General features: G+C 37.8%; 2 protein-coding genes across 6 annotated transcripts; one reads left to right on the top strand and one right to left on the bottom strand.

Annotated features, from left to right (window-relative positions):
• Positions 1-2,437, top strand: LOC108997420 (reticulon-like protein B2). Its single transcript, XM_018973686.2, has 5 exons — positions 1-380; positions 1,184-1,364; positions 1,454-1,595; positions 1,799-1,868; positions 1,953-2,437. Exons 1-5 carry the CDS (start codon positions 173-175, stop codon positions 2,120-2,122), a joined length of 771 nt encoding a protein of 256 aa, XP_018829231.1. The 5' UTR covers positions 1-172; the 3' UTR covers positions 2,123-2,437.
• Positions 2,438-5,028: 2,591 nt separating this feature from the next.
• On the bottom strand, positions 5,029-19,174 carry LOC108997437 (vacuolar protein sorting-associated protein 4-like). Of its 5 annotated transcripts, none has more exons than XR_001997155.2 (18): positions 18,560-19,174; positions 16,614-16,735; positions 16,420-16,508; positions 16,307-16,342; positions 16,073-16,166; positions 15,596-15,644; positions 15,395-15,495; positions 14,667-14,731; positions 14,068-14,561; positions 13,902-13,989; positions 13,663-13,806; positions 12,804-13,366; positions 6,571-6,709; positions 6,426-6,494; positions 6,187-6,336; positions 6,020-6,093; positions 5,619-5,736; positions 5,029-5,497 (listed from the first exon to the last, which is right to left on the bottom strand). XR_001997155.2 is itself a non-coding variant. In XM_035693937.1 (18 exons), exons 2-17 carry the CDS (start codon positions 17,493-17,495, stop codon positions 5,623-5,625), a joined length of 2,406 nt encoding a protein of 801 aa, XP_035549830.1. In that variant the 5' UTR covers positions 17,496-17,840; positions 18,560-18,619; the 3' UTR covers positions 5,029-5,497; positions 5,619-5,622. The 5 variants fall into 5 exon arrangements, 4 of the variants coding, with proteins under 4 accessions (XP_035549830.1, XP_018829263.1, XP_018829264.1 ...); XM_035693937.1 differs by lacking the exon at positions 6,020-6,093 and adding an exon at positions 17,407-17,840 and having other exon boundaries at positions 18,560-18,619; XM_018973718.2 differs by lacking the exon at positions 6,020-6,093 and having other exon boundaries at positions 18,560-19,172.
• Positions 19,175-19,768: the final 594 nt, after the last annotated feature.

Below are 19,768 nucleotides of genomic sequence, written 5' to 3'. Positions count from 1 at the left end.
GATTCACTCCATCTCAACGGTCCCGATTAAATCTCCCTCGCTATATAGATTAGAGGCCCCTTTACGGGGGTACTGAGAGGGTGTCTGAGAGTTTCGAGACTGCACAGCGGCCGTGGGAGATTTGGTTCATTGGACAAGGTTTAGGTTTCGGGGATATAAGAATTAGAAAGCCATGGCGGATGAGCATCACCACCAGGAGCCTAAAGAGGAGTCGTTGATTGAGAAGATATCGGAGAAGATCCACGGCCACGATGACTCCTCGTCGTCGGATTCGGACGACGACAAGAAGAGCGGTTCTTCTCCTTCGCCGATCCAGTCCCAGATTTACCGTCTCTTTGGGAGGGAAAAGCCTGTTCACAAGGTTCTCGGTGGTGGCAAACGTACGTTGATTTAATTTTTGTTTTGTTTTCATATGCCACTGAAATTTTGCTGCAATCCGATTCTATTCTTTGTGGCCTCTTTTGGTTTGTCCTATTTCATTTCTGGTGTGGAAATTTAGTTAAGTTTGCTTCGAAGGCATCTTAAGATTTGTTTGGTGGCTGAGAAAGTGTAGTGGCGGTGGTGGGGAAATCAGGGGAACAGGTAAGGCTGTGAATCTGTCTGTTTTAGCAGTTTCTTTTTCCTTTCACAACCACACGTAATATTAGTGTGTCGGTCAAAGTACGGTTCGAGTGAGAGTTAAATCTAACCCCTTTCGAATAACTCTGAGATTTTTTGCACTTTCGTAACGATTGTGATTGGTTCCGCACCAATTAGTATTATTGTTGTTGTTGTTGTTACTTGTAAATTGTTTTCCTTTTGAGATTTTGCCTTTTTTAATTTGGATTTAGATCTGAATTTGTATCCGAGTGGACTGCGGCATGATTAAACTACGATGTTGGAGATTTTAGATGTTGGACTGCGGCATGAATTTGTATCCGAGTGGACCGCAACAATTAGTATGATTAATAGGTTTTGTGGATGTATTTTTATTGGCTCTCAAATGCGGTTGAAGTGATCGGCTCTTTTAGATGGTTTTCACTTTTTAGCTTTACAAAACCTTCTGAGGTTCGTAAACTTTTCAAATGTTACTTTGTAATTAGAAATTGAGATATTATCTTCCTTCCTTAGTTGAAAATGTGATTTCCTAATATTTCGACTTGGGAAAACAAACGCATATGTTGATCTGATCTTCATGCCACAGCGGCCGATGTTTTCTTGTGGAGGGATAAGAAGATATCGGCAGGAGCGCTTGGTGGGGCAACGGCTCTATGGGTTCTGTTTGAGTTGATCGAATACCATTTGCTGACTCTGGTCTGCCACATCCTGATTCTCGCTCTCGCAATTCTGTTCCTGTGGTCCAACGCATCCACTTTCATCAACAAGTGAGGCCGCTGGTCTTGTTGTAATCGTGTAATTATTTTGACTTCTCCATGTTTAGTCTGTTTGTTTATGCATCCTTTTGATCATTTAGGAGTTCACCACACATTCCAGAATTTCATATCCCAGAGGAACCAGTTCTACAGATTGCTGCTGCACTGAGGATAGAGATCAACTGTGCTTTTGCCGTTCTGCATGATATTGCATCAGGAAGGGACCTGAAGAAGTTCCTATCTGTATGTCTATACCAGCATTATTTTCTCTTAGAAGTATTGTTGATGTTGCATTATTACCCTCATCTCTTGGAGAAATTGAGATTGGCTTTTAAGTGTTTAAACTGCATTTTTGGTTCGTATTGTACTTCGTACTTTTTAGCTGTTGGGTTTTCTTTTGTATGGCTTATGTTGACGCACTATATGGGAATGATGTGATGTATTAGGTGATTGCTGGCTTATGGTTCTTGTCTATTGTGGGGAACTGGTGCAATTTCTTGACCATTTTCTACATAGGTAATGGACTGCTATACGCATCATTTATCAGTTATAAATTGAATAGATTAGCTCTTAACACATTGTTTCATGGCTTTAATACAGCATTCGTTTTGCTCCACACATTGCCTGTGTTCTACGAAAAGTACGAGGACCAGGTGGACAAATTTGCTGAGAAAGCACATGCTGAGATAAAAAGGCTATACGCAATTATTGACGCAAAGGTCTTGAGCAAGATTCCTAGGGGGCCATTGATGAACAAGAAGAAGGATTAGACTGGCAGACTCGTGGCCCTTTTAATCAGCTGACAAATATTTGGTAGGGCTGTTGTTTATCAAGGTGCTGTTGAATTGTATCCATGATTGTCATGAAGCCTGTAATCTTCTTTCTTTGTCGGGTCTTTGGGTTCACAACATGGATTGATATTGGGTTTCCTGGTACACTTTTAAATGGGTTTATCGTTGGTTAGCCACCTCTTGGTACGCCTATATATTACATATTTGCCAGCGACATGTACATTTTTGGATTTAATTTTTACTTCAAAATGTTTTGCTTTTGTTGTTTATCAGATTGCTGTTTGCTTTGCGTTCAGTGATCTTGATCACTTGATGCTTAGGATGCGCGTTTGGTTACTGTATTTCCGTGATATGCTATTTTCGCCCTCTAGATATCTCTCTCATTATTGGATTTTGTCAGTTTTAGGTTAACTGGTTGTAGTCTCGCGTTTAAGATTCTCTGCAATTATTGATTCTAAATATGTTCCACAACTAAAAGAATTATGAGAGAGAGAGAGAGAGAGATGTAAGCCCATGGAGAAGATTCTGATCTTGGCTTGAATCAACAGTTTTTATTGTTTGGTTGTTGTCAAAAGTTAAGAATTAAGATGATCCTCATCATCGTCTTCTTCACATTGAATTCCTGGTTTTCCCATTCACTTGCAGTACCCTTTGTGAACCAGCCCTTTTTTCCTCGCATTTACTCTGAAAAGTTAACCACTGCTTCCCGTGTGGTCCTTTAAAAAAACAAGTGGTGTCCTGAGAGTTTAGATCTTGCTTGTTTTTACAAATTTGATGAGGTGAGTTGAAATTTAAGTTAAAAATTAAATAAATATTATTAGAATATATTTTTTTAATATTATTTTTATTTTAAGATTTGAAAAAGTAGAATTGTTTATTTTATTTTATTTAAAAATTTGATAAATTTGTAATGATTAGGGTTCGTTTGGTTCTTTAACTCATATCAACTCATCTCAATTCATTATTACAATTTTTTTAAATTTTAACATAAAATATAATAAATAATTTAATTTTTTCAAATTTTAAAATAATAATAATATTAAAAAATAATATTCTAATAATATTTTATCATCTCAACTTAACTTAATTCAACTTAACTCACTTCAACATTCAAATATAATCGAAATAAAGATAAAATAAGTTGAAAAAAATTGTAAAAATAAACTAATACTCTTCTAATGTTTTGAGTTATTGGTACTGCTTTTAGGGAGATAAGAGCTGGTACTAATGATATGATATTCCCGAGAAGATGACAGCGTTTAAAAGAGTTTACACGGTATTGTCCTTGCAAAAAGGAAAAAGAATGTTCGCCTCCTCCTTTCTGAAAGGATGGATTAGGGTAGATGAATTCTCAGTCATTAACTAATATTATCAAGTAATTAGAGCATTCTCATTGGATTAGTTAAAAGTTAAATTCAATGAGAATTTAGCTATTAAGTCAATAAATTGCTCACATTGAATTAGCTATATTCTAAATATTTGGAATATAGCTACAGTAATATCCAAACTAATTTTCAAATTTGGAACACACTATTCATTCATCAAATCCTTTTTATATTATTTATTTCTCTCTCTTTTTAATATTAATTATTTATCTCTCTATTTTAAATGACAATTGAAAAAATATAATTAGAATACAATTACAAATTAATATATAATATTATAAATAGTAAAATATGATAAAATAAAATAAATTTATAATTAAAAAAATTAAAAAATTTTCAAAATTATTAATTACTCATTACTATATAATGAATAAATGGATAATTCAATTTGGAAATTTGATGTGAATAGTCAAAATTAAATTCATCTTATATTATTTTATTGTCATATAATGAAAAAATGGCTATTCCAATGTGGAGATTTATAAAAATGGAATAGCTAAAAGTTAAATTCATCTTACATTCATCAAAAATGTACTTTAATTTAGCCATTCCAATGAGAGTGCTCTTAGGAGTAAAAGATGGTTATATACTTGTTTCGGAAAAAGTATTACATGATTCTGAAATACGGATTATGTGATATTTTCATTTTATCAGTACTTACATTGCAATAAACATTTAATAATTACTTGAGAAACGGAGGAAACAAGTGAATGACTGTCTTGAACTCCTAATTATTTGATACTATTACTTATGAGAATGATATTTATAATTGTAGAGTGTGTAAACATTATGTAATCTTTTTATAAAAAGTGAATAAATATAAAATTTAAATAATAATAATAATAATACTTTTTTAATAGTAAATTTAACTCTTTTTTCAAAACAATTTCATGACAATTGCAACATTATCGTTAAGAGAAATGATAAGGAGAAAGGTTTCATGCACCCTATTCCTTCTCATTTCTACCTGTATAATAGGTTGTAAACTCTCTTAAGGCCTAATTTAGTTACGCATTTCAAATAAGACGAGATATTTTGTTTTGTTGAAAATTAAATAAAATATTATTATAATCTAATTTTTTAATATTATTATTTTGTTTTGAAATTTAAAAAAATTAAATTATTTATTATATTTTATGTAGAAATTTAATAAAATTATAATAATTATATAAAATAAGATAATTTAATTTTATGTAATCAAACCATCGTAATTGTTGTCATTGAGGAAGTCAATTCTTTACTTAAAATTAATTAGTTAACTCCTGCAGAGATAGGCGCCATATGAACTACACAACATTTATGATATCTGCGTCAGGTTTGTCCACACGTTTAATTCTTACAAATTTTTATTTTTTATTTTTTGTTAAATTGGATCATCCGATTCTCTATGATTACTAATGCAAGAGAGAGAAGCGTAGAAGGTGAGTAAAACAAATTTCACTCACAAACAAGGTGGACAAAAGGAAGAATGAACATCATAAAAATTAAGAGGTCCGCATGTAATTTGGTATCTTCTGAAACCCTTTGGGCCTTATTACTTTCACTTCTACTTCATTTTGATTACCATTACGACATAGCAGCTGTTCATGCATCCTTAAGATGCCGAGTACTGCTAATCTTAAACATTCTCATAATTGATTCTCTCAACCTATTAATGATCAGTCAAAAGGAACTCCCAAACAACACTGCTTAAAAAGCAGTGAGTTGTTTTAGATTGGAGGCACAGACACAAGAACCCTTTAGTGGTGGCTCAAGTTCTTATTCTCTGGATCAAGCAGGAAAACTTGTAACAAGCTCCGTCTGAAGCATTATTACACACATTATCCCTACAAAAACTATAGCAACCGTACTACTTGATGGTTCCAGATTTTCAATTACCAGTTATTAGGGCATATTCAATGGACAAGCTCTTCTCAGCGCTTTGTTTTCGACACCATCTTCTTGTTGACTGCTTCAACTCCATGTTACACTGGAGAGGAACCTCGCAGTCAGAGGAGAGGATTAGCCACCAGCATTTCATAACTCATGGAAAATGCAAACGATTCAACCCAATAATTAAGATCATTTTTCTCGACAGCCTTCTGACTAACCTCATTATAAGAAGTAAGTCAACTGCTGCTTCTTCCTTGAGCCTCCCTCTCCATACAAATCGTTCCACTGCTTCAGCTCACTCATTACAGATCCTTCAGCTGCAAAGCTTGCAGCAGCCTGCATTCCAAATAGCAAAAGAAATGGTCCAAACATTTGCTTAAATAACAGAAACCTCAATTGGCTAAAACACTCATGTCAAATCAATCTCGGTCCTCTTCCTAAGCATAATACATTAAGGATTGGGATGAGATACAACTTTCCCAAACTCCTACACAAATCCCAAAACAATAATAATATTTTAAACTTTCATCTAAAACTAAAAAATTTCATCTCTCCCCAAACCTACCCTAAACCTCAAATCCCAGGACCACATGAAATTCACAAAAGATTCCCACCCTACCTGATGATATCCACAGTTGTGGATACCAGAACGTGACCGTGTACTCTAAAAAGGAATCTTCCAGTGAAAATGGCCTGTGCACCTCCAGATTAGTAGGGACTTTGTTCCTGGACACCCAGTGCGAATAAAACGTAATCCTCCAGACACAACACACACGGATATTTTACCTGATTCTTTGCTCGTCTCAAGTCTTCCATGTTCAATGGCCTAAGGGTAATTACTCCCTCCTGACCTTCCTTTGTCTCTGAAGTACTTCCTGGAATCTGCCCTCCTGCAGAATGAACTTCTTTCCCTTCTGCAGCACTCTGCTTTTTCTCCTGCAAAGAATAGGTCATAAGTAGAATTTACGTTAAAATCACTTACACAAAGTATTCTGTAACTAACTAAAATTTGTTGCTACACTTACCAAAACCTTTAGACTTTCTTGTTGTATTAGCTCTCTGACTGGCCGATAAGCAGCAGTTGTGCATAAAATCTGTTCTAAATGGTTGCACCTAGTTAATAATAACTAATTACACAATCAAAGATAGAAGTATGCATCAAACTCGAACCTTCAGATCACTTCCAGTATATCCTTCTGTCATTGTTGCTAGCTCCTTAAAGTCTAGTCCCTCTTCTACCTGTTCTTTTGCCAACAGAGTTTTGAAGATCATTTCCCTGTTCTCCACGGATGGCAATCCCACCATAATTCTGTTACATCAAAGGGAGCATTTTTATATGCAAAAGCGATTCTCTCAAAAATTGTAGATTCATTAGCGTCCGTCTGTTGGGTCCTAATTCTCCAAAAAAAAACTTTGTAGAGAAAACTTGAAGCATTGTTCAAGTGGCTTGACACTAGACAGTATTCCTTTTGCTGGGAATCAAATATGGAGATTTCCCTCCTGGCTTACATGTTAATGACAGGCTATGTTATGCGACAAGCATTATACTATATTTAACACTGCAATCTTCAGAGTAATCAGGTGATTCTCACAAAGTCGTAATTGCATTCATCATATACATGAAAGGAGATTAAAAAAAAATTGCATTTCTAAAGCAAATTTTAAATGGAAACAAAAAAAGAAAACATGATATTGCCAAGTAAAAGTCTTGACGCAAAACTAAAAGTCACCATGTAATGTTCAGTTCACCAAACAATGTGCAATTGTCTAAGTTTGCAGGCTGCAGACATGACTTCCTCAATGCATGATGCTTTCATGATTCTTTACCAATAAAAAAAATTATGCATAATTTAATATTTGCCTAGGAAGGTAACGTCAATTTTCTCTCTGTACACATGCGAAATACTACGTTTTTCATCGTTGGTGATTCGTTTATGGCGCAAGATTTCTGAGTACTGTAAGTTGTCAAGATTAAGATGGGCCAATTGGTGATTGAATCCAAATGTTTCATCTTGTCTAAACTTAGAGAGGGTGGTGTACGAGTAACAGAGAGAAGATGGAAAACAGAGCACTCGGTGCTGCTGGGGTACTCTTCAATCCAGTGGCTCTTGAAGGTGCTGGAGGAGTGCTTAAGTGAGGGGAAGAATGAGGTTTATTCGGCAACACGGAATGGATTCTCCAGCATTATAGCACAACGATGCGTGAATAGGAGAGGGATATTTATTGAAATATCAGAGTATAATCAGGGGGGAGGAGAAATGTTATTTGTATTCCTGAGGGTGAATACGGAAGGGGATGGAGGAAGATGAAGGAGATGCTGAGTGAGTTAGGAATGGATGGCTCAAGAAGGGATGGTGTGCATGGAGGAGGGTGGCAGAGTCTCGGTAATGGGGCACTGAGACACAACGAAAGATCGTATAAGGAGGCTCTGTCCGTGAATATTTACCAGCGCCAGGGAGGTGAGAAATCGCGCGATGGCGGTATGAATATGCGCGATGGCGGTGGAAACCGAAATACAGAAGGTGCGGCAGGAAGAGGACATCGGCCATGGCAGCAGGAAGGTATGCTGCATCTGAAATGTGCGTCGAGCCATGCTTTGTGTCAGGAGACGTGGGAAGTCAGAAGGCGGTTGGCGGAAATGCAGGGACAGCTGCGTTCACTGCAGAGGAATGTGGCTGTAATAGTGAAATATGTTGGGTCAGTTAAGGAAATGGAGGACACGGGGGTTGTAAAAGGGAAGGAAAAAGTGAAGGATAATGGGCTGGGTTATCAAAACAAGGCTCAGCAGAAAACAAAAAACGGAAAGGGCTAGGCTGAGTGGAGAAAGAAAAGTGGGCCGTGGCAGCCCAAGATAATCCTAAGTAGCCCACCCGTATTCACTTGGGCTGATGAGGCAGGGCCTTCTAGGCCTTCTGGACAGCAGATCGATGGGCATGGGCCTGCCCAGGCCCAACCCAGGAAACAAATGAGATTCGGGTCAGAACCCGTGTCGTCGGGTTCGTGCCCTTGCCATCTTCCACCCGAGCTGAGCAGCCTCGGGTTCGTGCCGGATAGCCAGCCGACGGCGCTGGGTCAGCCGCCGATAACACAGACGGTGCCGACGGTGGCAGAGGACGTCGCCGATGAGGTGATGCCGTGTTCTGCACGCAAAAGGCGCTGGTGGGTTTCGAGGAGCCTTTTTCTCCGCCACACGAGGGACAGAACCTGCCGATGAAGGGAGGTGGGGTGTTCTCGACTCCGATGGACTTACCTGTGAGACATTTGGAGGAGCTTGAGGTGGATGAGGAGGGGAATGATTCGGATGACTTGATGCACTCCGTGGAGGATGAACTTTTCATCCCTGAGGCTTGCGGTTTTGATGAGCTTTCGGTTGGGGGTGGTTTTCAGGATAATAAAGTGGGGAATCCAATCCCTTTGAACTATTATTTTCCAGATCAAGTCTCAGATTGGGTAATACACAAAGCAAAGGAAATTCAAAATGTGGTAGGGATAGCTTGTGATGGGTATGAGGAGCAGTTCATAGCTTTGTTAACTGCTTTGGAAGCTGGACACCGCCAAAATAAGAAGGGGGAATCGAAGAAAAGCCGGGAATTGAAAAGATTGATGTGGTCGATGAACTCGGAAGGTGGTTCTAGTAGAAATAGGGCAAAAGGGAAGGGGCTGACTGTTTCCCAATGAAGCCCAAGATTGTTTCTTGGAATGTTCGGGGCCTCAATGTGGTAGAGAAACGTCTTCGGATTAGACATTTAATTCGTGAGTGGAAAGCCAACATTGTATGTCTTCAGGAGACAAAGATGAAAATGATCAGTAGGAAGATTGTGAGGAGTTTATGGAGCAACATATACGTAGACTGGGTTTATTTGGCCTCTTCAGGGGCATCGGGAGGCATTGTGGTGATGTGGGACAAGAGAGTGGTGGAGAAAGTGGAGGAATATATAGGGAGACATTTGATAGCCTGTGCTTTTAAATGTGTATCAGATGGTTTTTCGTGGGCATTTGCAGGTGTGTATGGGCCGAATCAAGATTCAGATAGAAACATGCTATGGGATGAGCTGGTAGGGGTGTATAGTTGGTGGGAGCTCCCTTGGTGCATTGGTGGGGATTTCAATGTGGTTCGTTTTCAAAGTGAATGTTCTGAAAGTAGAAGATTGAGACCAGCAAGTTTGGAGTTCTCGGAATGTATCTTTGACTTGAATTTGATCGACCTTCCACTTGTTAGGGGTGTAGCAACTTGGTCAAATAATCAGACTTGGTCCCGTTTGGACCGCTTCTTAATTTCACCTGAGCTAGAAAGTCATTTTCCGGATATCTGGCAAACACGTTTGGTACGCCTAGCTTCAGATCATTGGCCAATTTTGCTTGATTGTGGAGGTATTCGTAGTTGTAAAAGGTATTTTAAGTTTGAAAATATGTGGTTGAAGTCTGAAGGGTTTGTGGATAGGGTCAAACAATGGTGGAGTTCGTATCATCTTGAAGGTACACCTAGCTACATTTTTGCAAGTAAATTGAAAGCGCTAAAAAGAGACCTAAAGGAGTGGAACCAACATACTTTCGGCAATGTAGAAGATAATAAAAATACCAAGTGAGAGGAAATACAGGAGTTAGAAAGATTACAAGAAGGGAGACCACTTACTGAGGAGGAACAAGTTCATAAAACTATGCTGGCTGCAGATCTTGAGAGAATAATTCTACAAGAAGAGATATCATGGCGCCAGAAATCAAAAGCCCTTTGGCTAAAGGAAGGGGATCGGAGCATAAAGTTTTTCCATAAAATTACAAATTCTCATAGGAGAAATAATACCATTGAGATGCTGAAAATTGAGGGGGTCGAGTGTAGAGAAGAAGAGGCTATAAAAGATCACGTGGTAAATTTTTTTGGTGAGCTTCTTACTGAACAGGTGGGATGGAGGCCGACTTTGAATGGATTGGTTTTTGGTACTATAGAGTTGGAGGAAGTCGCAAGGATGGAAAGGGCTTTCGAAGAGGAAGAGGTCTATGATGTAGTAAAGAAAATGGCAAAAGATAAGGCTCCCGGCCCGGATGGTTTCTCCATGGGTTTTTACCATGAATGTTGGGAGGTGATAAAGGGGGATCTCATGAAGGTGTTTCAGAAGCTTTTCTCGGTAGGCAAATTTGAGAAAAGCCTCAACACCACTTTCCTTGCTCTAATCCCTAAAAAGGTAGGGGCTTCTGAGATTTCTGACTTTCGGCCTATTAGTCTAGTGAGTAGCATGTACAAGATCATTGCTAAAGTACTCGCTAACCGTCTGAGTGGGGTATTGGGACAGATCGTTACTAAGCCCCAAAATGCCTTTGTGAAGGGTAGACAAATACTTGATGCGGTTCTAATCGCTAATGAATGTCTGGACAGTCGTGTGAAGGCAGGTAGCCCAGGGCTTATGTGCAAGCTAGACATGGAGAAGGCATATGATCATGTTAATTGGGATTTTCTTCTATATCTACTGGGTAGGTGTGGATTTGGGAAAAAATGGAGGTCATGGATCAGATGGTGTATCTCCACGGCAAGATTCTCTGTGTTAATCAACGGCAACCCAGAGGGTTTCTTCCCGAGCTCTCATGGCTTGAGACAAGGGGATCCATTGTCTCCATTACTTTTTGTTATTGTTATGGAGGCACTAAGCAGGATGATTTCAGCCTTAGTGACTAATGGTTATATGTGTGGTTTTCAGATTGGATCGGCAAGTAGGGGTACCACTACCATCTCACATTTACTGTTTGCAGATGATACGCTTATTATGTGTGATGCTGAGTTAGATCAATTGAGGGCTGTGAGGGCATTGTTGCTTTGTTTTGAAGCAGTGTCTGGTTTAAAAGTGAATTATGATAAATCTGAGTTTGTGCCTATTGGAGAAGTTCAAAATTTGAGAGTATTGGCTGGTACACTGGGTTGTAAGATAGGGTCTCCCTATGAACTATTTGGGATTACCTTTGGGTTCAGCCTCGAGGACGATTACTATTTGGGATACTGTGATTGAAAAAGTAGAGAGAAGATTGGCAGGTTGGAAGAGAATGTATTTGTCAAAAGGGGGCCGGATTACGCTTATTAAAAGTACGCTCTCTAATCTACCCACTTACTTCTTATCCTTATTCCTTATACCGGCTAGTGTAACAAGACGTCTTGAGAAGATACAAAGAGATTTTCTGTGGGGGGGTCTAGGTGAAGAATTCAAATTCCATTTAGTCAAGTGAGAAATGGTGTGCCGTCCTATCTCCAATGGTGGTTTGGGTATTAGAAATTTGAGGATGTTCAATCAGGCACTACTTGACAAATGGTTGTGGCGGTATATTAAGGAACCGGATGCCTTATGGAAGATTGTGATTGAGAACAAATATGGTAGTCTTGAGGGGGGTTGGTGTACTAGAGATGTTCAAGGGGCCGCTGGTAAAAGGCTATGGAAACACATTAGAAGAGGATGGGTGGTTTTCCATCAACATACAAGATTGCAATTGGGTACAGGTGCAAAGATCAGATTTTGGAAGGATGTTTGGTGTTCCGATAGTGCTCTACAAGACAGGTTTCCTACACTTTTCGTGATTGCAAATGCTAAAGATGCCATGGTGGCGGAGGTAATGGAAGTTGTAGGTAGAAACATCCAATGGAATATCAATTTCTTTCGGGCAGCACATGACTGGGAGATTGGGAGGTTTGTAGATTTTTATAGTCTCCTATACTCTTGTCGCCCAAATACCCAGCATACAGATGATTTGTGGTGGAGTCCAACAAGGAAAGGGACCTTCACTGTTAGCTCATTTTACAAGGTACTTACACAAGTTCCTGACAGACAATTTCCATGGAGAAAGCTTTGGCGCAATAAGACTCCTCTCAAAGCTTCTTTCTTTGTTTGGACAGCGGCTCTGGGGAAGATTCTTACTACGGATAATCTAAGAAAAAGAAACATAATTATAGCAGACTGGTGTTGTATGTGTAAAAAAGGGGGTGAATCGGTGAATCATTTACTTTTACATTGCAAAGTAGCCAGGACTATTTGGCATGCGGTGTTTAACAGAGTAGATTTAGCGTGGGTAATGCCAGAAACTGTGGTGGATGCTTTGGCCTGTTGGACCTCAATTGGAGGTGCGAGACAGATTAAAGAGGTTTGGAAGATGATTCCAAACTGTATTTTGTGGTGCTTATGGCAGGAGCGCAATGAGAGGATTTTTTAAGACAAAGAGAGATCATTAGCGGAGCTAAAATTGTTATTTTTTAGGACCCTATGTACTTGGGCTAATGCTGTGGTCTTTAATGGCATGGATTTTCATGAGTTTTTAGTTTCTAATGCTCCCACCTAATTAGGATGCGAGCATTAGAACATTTGTTTGTAATTGACATTTGGTTGGATAAATATATACTTATTTTACTTATCAAAAAAAAAAAAAAATACCTCCTTTCAAAGCGCCTAATAATTGCTTCATCAAGGTCAAATGGCCTATTGGTTGCACCGAGAACAAGGATGCATTCACCCTGTTTTGTCAAGAGCCCATCCCAGTGAGTCATGAACTCGTTCTTTATCTTCCGCATGGCTTCATGCTCCCCAACTCTAGTCCGCTGCCCAAGCATGCTATCAACCTCATCTACAAATATAATGGTTGGAGAGACCTTGGCTGCCAGAGTGAATAATGCTCGGACATTCTTCTCATCTTCACCAAACCATTTAGAAGTGATGGTAGACATGGATACATTTATGAAGCTTGCTCCAGCCTCCTTGGCAATGGCCTTGGCCAGCATTGTCTTCCCAGTGCCAGGTGGACCAAATAGCAATATTCCCTTGCAAGGTTTTAGAAGGCCTCCCTTGAAGAGGTCTGGTCTTCGGAGAGGGAGCATCACTAGTTCCTGAAGGGACTCTTTGATCTCGTCTAATGCACCAATATCAGCAAAGGTTATATCAATCTCATTTGCCGGTATAACCTCTGGCCTAATGCGCTTCTCAAATTCATTGTCGGGTTCCTGTTAGAAAGTGACATGCAAAAACATTTCCACAAACAATTATAGAAAAATAGCCAATTAGAAAGCCATACACTATTGTACCATGAGAATTGATAAATCAGCCACAATCTCATACATTTCAAAGAAGTCCATAAAGTGGAAAAGGGATTTTTTTTTTTTTTTTTTTTTTAAAAACAAAAAAAAAAGAAAGAGAGAGAAGAAGTAGTAGAAGAAGATAGGCTCACTGGAGCTTTGGAAGATGAAACTGAATAAAAAAAGAAAGAGAGAGAAGAAGTAGTAGAAGAAGATAGGCTCACTGGAGCTTTGGAAGATGAAACTGAATTATCCCCATCTGCCTTTGGCACTGAAGCGGATGTTTCTGCTTCACTTCTGTGTTCACGGGTACTGCTTTCAGCCTTTGTTTCTGGCTTCACGCCAATAGCCTCTTTCCCAACAATATTCTGTAAGTAATTGAAAAGAAGCAGGAAACTGATCATACTGGTATAGATCACATCGATTATTCTCAACATAATGTACAAACATTCGTCCAACAGACCTTAGATGTTTCAGGATGGGCTTCCAACTTCAAAGAATCTTTGTCACCAGATTTTCCTTCCTGGAATATACTCAATCCACGGGACAAGCTGTTCCAAAGTGACAATATAAGTACATAGAACTTAAGTCTTAAATAACTGGGACACCACTAGAAATGCTAATCTTACCTATTAGATGATATGACAAGTTTTCCATTTCTGTATTCAGGATCCTTGTTCATTAAATGAAAAGAAATTGCTGATACCACTATCTCTTCAATGTAGTTACCGAGAACCATTGTGTCTTCCACACAGATTGTATCCAGATCATCACAATCAAGGTCATTTGATGAAAGTACTTCCACGATGTGGTTTCTGTTATCTTGAACTTGGATCATCTTCATATCTTCCTCCAGTTGAGACTTCCAGCTGACAAGATGGGATTCATCCTCTGGAGGCCGGATCTCAATATTGTAAGGGAAGAGAGCAGTAAGCCTCTCGTCCACATCTCCATAGTCATTATCAGGATCCATAACTCGTGAACCAAGGATCAGCACTGATCCAGACAGTTTCTTCAACATTTTCTGGAAAAAGTTATATATCTTTTGTGATCTAAGCAAGAATTTATCAACATCCCTAAGATACAGCACAATGGGCATGGTTTTTGACACAAAAACCAAAACCTGCAAAACAATTCATCACATGTTTCCACCTGTCAATATCTTCATGAAGTAACAAATAAAGACTCTGGAAGACTGTCACTGAAATTCACAACAAAAGGACAGTACGCTGTAGAGAGACTGTATAAGAAGCTTCTCGTCAAAGGACCAGCTGCTTGTGCGTTTGAGAGGAGCTAGAAAATTAAAGAACGCAGAAAGAAAAGAAATCAAAAGCAGCAGAAAGCATAGAAACCTGTTATGGGGAATAAAAAATATCTACAAGATCTTGTCTTCAATAAATATCATAATAATAAAAAGCATGGGCATGATTGACAGAGAAAAGAGACAGTAAAGAGCAGTCGCACTTAAAATTCGTATTAAGTAGCATCTTATTATCCATAATATATCATGCAGTGAGTCGAGCTTTCATAACTTGGATGAAACCTCAAGAGCATGTAACGCATTGAAAGCATCTATGCCCCTGACATAAATACACTGATACGACGTGCTTAAATCACCACTAAAAGGTTCCTGGACACTCATTGCGTTAGAAAATGCACCAAACTTCAGATTCACTATAACCATGGTGAATTGGCACATAACCACGGTGAATTGGCACACAAAGTTGTTAAAAAAGAAACACCAATAACAATGTGCACAACAAGGGCTTGAAATCCTTCTTGTCAAACATTGCACATTCTAGGAATAAAATATCCATCACACAGCATGACTCACACTGAATCAGTCATCAAATACCATACTTATTTTATTAACACAATGCACTATTCCCTGAACTTTCTTGCAGACCAACGTATCAATCAGGAATCTTTAATATATTTTTTTTTTGGGTAAAAAACCTGGATTTGCAGGAGTGCTTTGTGAAGCAAGGTTGCTGATGTTAGCTGAAGCAGAGGCATTCCTACGAAGCTTAGAAGGATGAGAAGAAGCTTCTGATGGCCTGCAATTTGTGAACAACAGGCAATCATAAAGATAAAGTAATAAAGAGGGACCTCAAACATTTATTTTGTCACCAATTAAGGCCATCTGCCCTAAGATACCTTGATCCAATATCTGCCCCACTGCTTTGCCTCCATAGTGTACCTGAAACTAAAAACTTTTTTGTCAGAGATACAGCACAAGATTAGAATCATAGATACATGACATAGACAGTACTGATGAAAATATCAATTGAGTCAAGATATACATAATATAAAAGTAAAAGGCATACCAAAATATTAATTAGGTTGAGCGTGATATTATCAGTGTACGTGCTACAAACTAAAGATTGGAGCCAAATCCTATATCCTGGCAACTAAACTTATCAGATCTTGCTATTCTTCCTGTTTGAAGAAAACATAATTATCTCTATTAGATAATATGTCACATATAGGGCCCAAAACTTCTCAGAGGAAATATAAAACAACAATGAGATGATTACAGATCTTACAACAATGTTTTATAGAACCATACTGTGTAAGATTCATAAGGTGTAAAGATCAAATGATGACAAAGCATTCATATCTTTTTCTTTATACCTTTAGCATCCTCCCTCTGTGAAAGGATTGAAAATGATCCAAATAAGTCAGACAATCGCTCCAAGGTTGACTCTGAAGTGGACCTTCTAAAGGACTACAAAACAAGATCACCAACTGGAGGAAATAAAAAAAGAGGCAGTCGAATGGTAAACTCTTCATGCATGCAAATCGTACTGGAAAATACACAATTCATACACGAGGCGAACATGATCAGATCTATCAGGGAAATCTTACATATTCTTTGTTGGCACTACCATATTTGCTCTGAATCTGTACATACAAACCCAACCACTACAATTATTAGAACGAGATAAACTTCAAAGACAACAGCAACTGCAGATACTAACCTTCAGTGAAAAGTCGGTTACATCTAACAGTAGTAACTTTGCTTCAAAGAAATGGGCTAAAGCCTTGGCAAGCATTTGTTGGTAAAGTTCTGCAACACAAAAATTATATTGATTAACATCTTGGTGAAATTTTAAAATGTAAACATGTTTCATATATTCCAGATGAGGTAAATGTCATGGTTCAGACAACCAACCGGTAGGTCCAGAGAGCAAAATAGCCCGACTTGCAGGAGAAAGATTTCGTGTGTGCTTCGAAATATCTACATGCTTCAAATGGAAATAGGCAGCACTTGTTAGCAAGACCCGTGTCTGCTCACTGTCATAGGAATTGTCCAAATAAGAACATCAAGATTAGCGTAAAATGATCGAAGGACTAATAACTGTATGCCAAATATATTACAGTAACAATAAATTATGTGTACATCCCATAAGGAAACAAATAACAGTGTGAAGCTTCTTCAGAACAAACAATGCCCAGAACTGATGTTCTTTTGATGGCATTCTCATTTACTGAGACGATATGACATTAAATAATATTACTTTAATAGTAAAATTAGCGATGGCCTTAGCGGTCATCTTAGAATTAAATGAATGGGCAGAAACAAAGAAAAGCACTTGATGCATCTATATCACTTCCATTTAATTTGTACACTCTTTTATTAAACAATAATACAAAACTGTGGTATATAAGTATACATCAATACAAGCCAACAGAATCCCCACATCTCCATTATTACCCTTCTTTTAAATGGGACACTCCAGAAAATCCCATCCCGGTTACAGTCTCCCATCTTTGTAGAAATCATTGTGAATTTAGTGGTATACAGGTTGAGTATGTTAAAAAAAACGGATAATAGATTTTTTATTTATTTTTAATCGGGGGTCACAAAACCCAACAAGATCTTATTAACGAATATCAAGATTGAATAATCGGAATTGAAAAAGTCTATAGGTAACCAGCCAGAGAATTGCGGGGGCACTGCGTACCACGTGGCAAAAATTAAACGATGCCGTTTCTTTGTGATGTCCAAAATGAGTCGTTCCCCTTTTCCCCCCATTTTCAGAGCTCCTCCCATTTCACTTTCGTCTTCGATTCCTCCCTTCTATCTTTCACCTTCATCTTCCTCAAGCACAATTACCAAAATTTTGAATTTCATACCGTATCCGAAACGGTATTAGTATCAAAATATATCGTCTCAATGTCTCGACTAAAACGACCACGGGTACAGTATTCAAAACATTGACGATTACCCTTCATTCCCACGAAAGCCCCACCTCCCACTCGAAATCGACACACGAAACCGAAAGACGACGCAATTCCTTCGAAGCCGAAAGCTCTGCCTCTCCCTTCGATCCTCTGCCTCCCCCTTTTGATCCGCAGCTTCTCGCTTAGAAGATCTGATCTCCGTTCGTGCTTTCATCTCCTTACCCAAAACACAAAAGGCATACTCGATGGTTTCACGGAATAACACTTGCATTATCGCGGTTTTAAAAGAAAGAAATATCGAGATATATGATATATTATAACATAGTAGTAAAATAGTGTGATATTACATTTTTTTCATACCGTTGGAACATTGGAGTCGATGGTAGGGAGACAATAATGTCTTCAAGTTGCAATTGTCAGCCCAATGCTACGTTTGAATGCATGTAATTTGTGCCTTATATCTATTTTTCATTATTATGATCAGATTTTCAATTTAGTTGTTCTATATGATTAATGATAAAAAAAAAAAAATTATTTATAAATAATATATTTAGTAAAGTGTTTGAATATGCTTTGATTTCGAATTTAAATTTTATAAATTAAATCTTACAGCATAGATGGTATCTTCTGCCCATAATAACTCAACAAAAAAAATTGATAAGAGTAAAAGTAAAGTGAAATATGCATGGTAAGTAATATTAATTTAGAAAATCCGCGATGAAGTTGCATTAAAATTAAAAACTTAATCATTAATGCGATATCAGCTATCATTTTCACAAAGCATAGATTTAATTGTGTCGTATCATCATCTATGATACCTGAATTTCTAGCAGAAATCTTTATAGTTGAAAGTAATTTTATCATTCAAATCAGAGAGAGAGAGAAGGAAATCAATGGAAGGGGAAATAAGGAAGTAGTCTAGTTTCAGTTCACCTGAGGTAGTAGGGGAATTGGTCGAACGTGACCTTGCTTTCTCTGCCGTCAACTATAAGCCGGAGCATCTCCTGCTCCATTTTCTCCAGAGTGACGGCGTTTGAGCCAGAACCGGCTCTGCTCCATTTGCTCACGGCCTGTCCCGAAGCAAAACCAAGCCCCACTCCCACTCCCACCCCTACACTCAACGCCGACAACAATATGCTTTTCTGTTCCATTTCGAAACCGATTTCACAGCCAAACACAGAGGACACGAGTTCCAAGCCTGTTATGTATTATTACCAGAGAATAAGGATTCAAAAGCTCGGGAAAAATAGTCAAATTGCGAAATCAGAAGTTTTCGTGTTCGAAACTGAAAATTCCACGATCTAACCGACTTTTCCTCAATCGATTCTCCGTCTTTCTCCGACTCAAATTCTTGTTTCTTTTTTAAATCTCTAGTGTCACGGCGGTAGATTAATAAGGCGGGAAAGAAGCGGATCTTGGAGCACGTACTGAGAGCCGCCGGGAAGTGGTTAATGGCGGCGGTGAAGCAAGAGAGACAAAGACGGAGACGGAGAGATAGGCGGTGATAGCGTTTGTTCCCGCTTTTTCAGGAGACTCTTCCTTGGCTTTTTAAGTTTTTAAAAGCCAACCTACACGGAGAGAGGAGTAGTGTCAAGGTTCATTACGTGGCACTATTTTGGCTGTTTAATGTATCGGTTTGACAGTTTACGAATTTTCAGACTTTCTATTTGTAAAAGAGGACTGCTACTATGGTCTCGAATAGGTTTTAAAAAATATTTTAAATAGTATTTTTTATATATTTTTTTAATTATTATAAATATTTTAAAAAAATAAAAAATTCACAATATTATTAAAAAAAATTTCTTAATCATTCAATAAAAAATAAAAAAATCTCATTCTAAATATTTTTTGGATCGAATTCGAAATCTAAAATATTTCTCTTTATAAAAATTAAATAAAATATTATAAATAAAATATTACAACATTGATTATACGATAATAAAATTTAAGAAATTATATTTATGGGTGTAAAGCAACGCATAATCTATTTGAAAAAATATAAAATTTATATAAAAAAAATTAATTTAATAATAAATTTTATTTTTTAAAATAATTTTATAATATTTATATATTTCATGATTATATATATGTAATATTATTTATAAAATTTAAAAGATGATATGTTGGTAAATACAAATGGGT

Source organism: Juglans regia, chromosome 9 (genome assembly GCF_001411555.2).
Source record: "Juglans regia cultivar Chandler chromosome 9, Walnut 2.0, whole genome shotgun sequence".
Lineage (NCBI taxonomy): Eukaryota > Viridiplantae > Streptophyta > Magnoliopsida > Fagales > Juglandaceae > Juglans > Juglans regia.
The sequence above is the reverse complement of the archived record's forward strand: the minus strand, read 5'-3'. Positions and strand labels throughout refer to the sequence as shown.

Coding starts and splice junctions, on each gene's coding strand:
- LOC108997420 (XM_018973686.2), top strand. CDS start 173: ATGGCGGATGAGCATCACCACCAGGAGCCTAAAGAGGAGTCGTTGATT. Junction 1,596..1,798: donor ACCTGAAGAAGTTCCTATCT/GTATGTCTATAC, acceptor GTGATGTATTAG/GTGATTGCTGGCTTATGGTT. Junction 1,869..1,952: donor CTTGACCATTTTCTACATAG/GTAATGGACTGC, acceptor GCTTTAATACAG/CATTCGTTTTGCTCCACACA.
- LOC108997437 (XM_018973718.2), bottom strand. CDS start 18,777: ATGGAACAGAAAAGCATATTGTTGTCGGCGTTGAGTGTAGGGGTGGGA. Junction 15,645..16,072: donor ACAGAGGGAGGATGCTAAAG/GTATAAAGAAAA, acceptor AAAAGTTTTTAG/TTTCAGGTACACTATGGAGG. Junction 6,495..6,570: donor ATACTGGAAGTGATCTGAAG/GTTCGAGTTTGA, acceptor CATTTAGAACAG/ATTTTATGCACAACTGCTGC.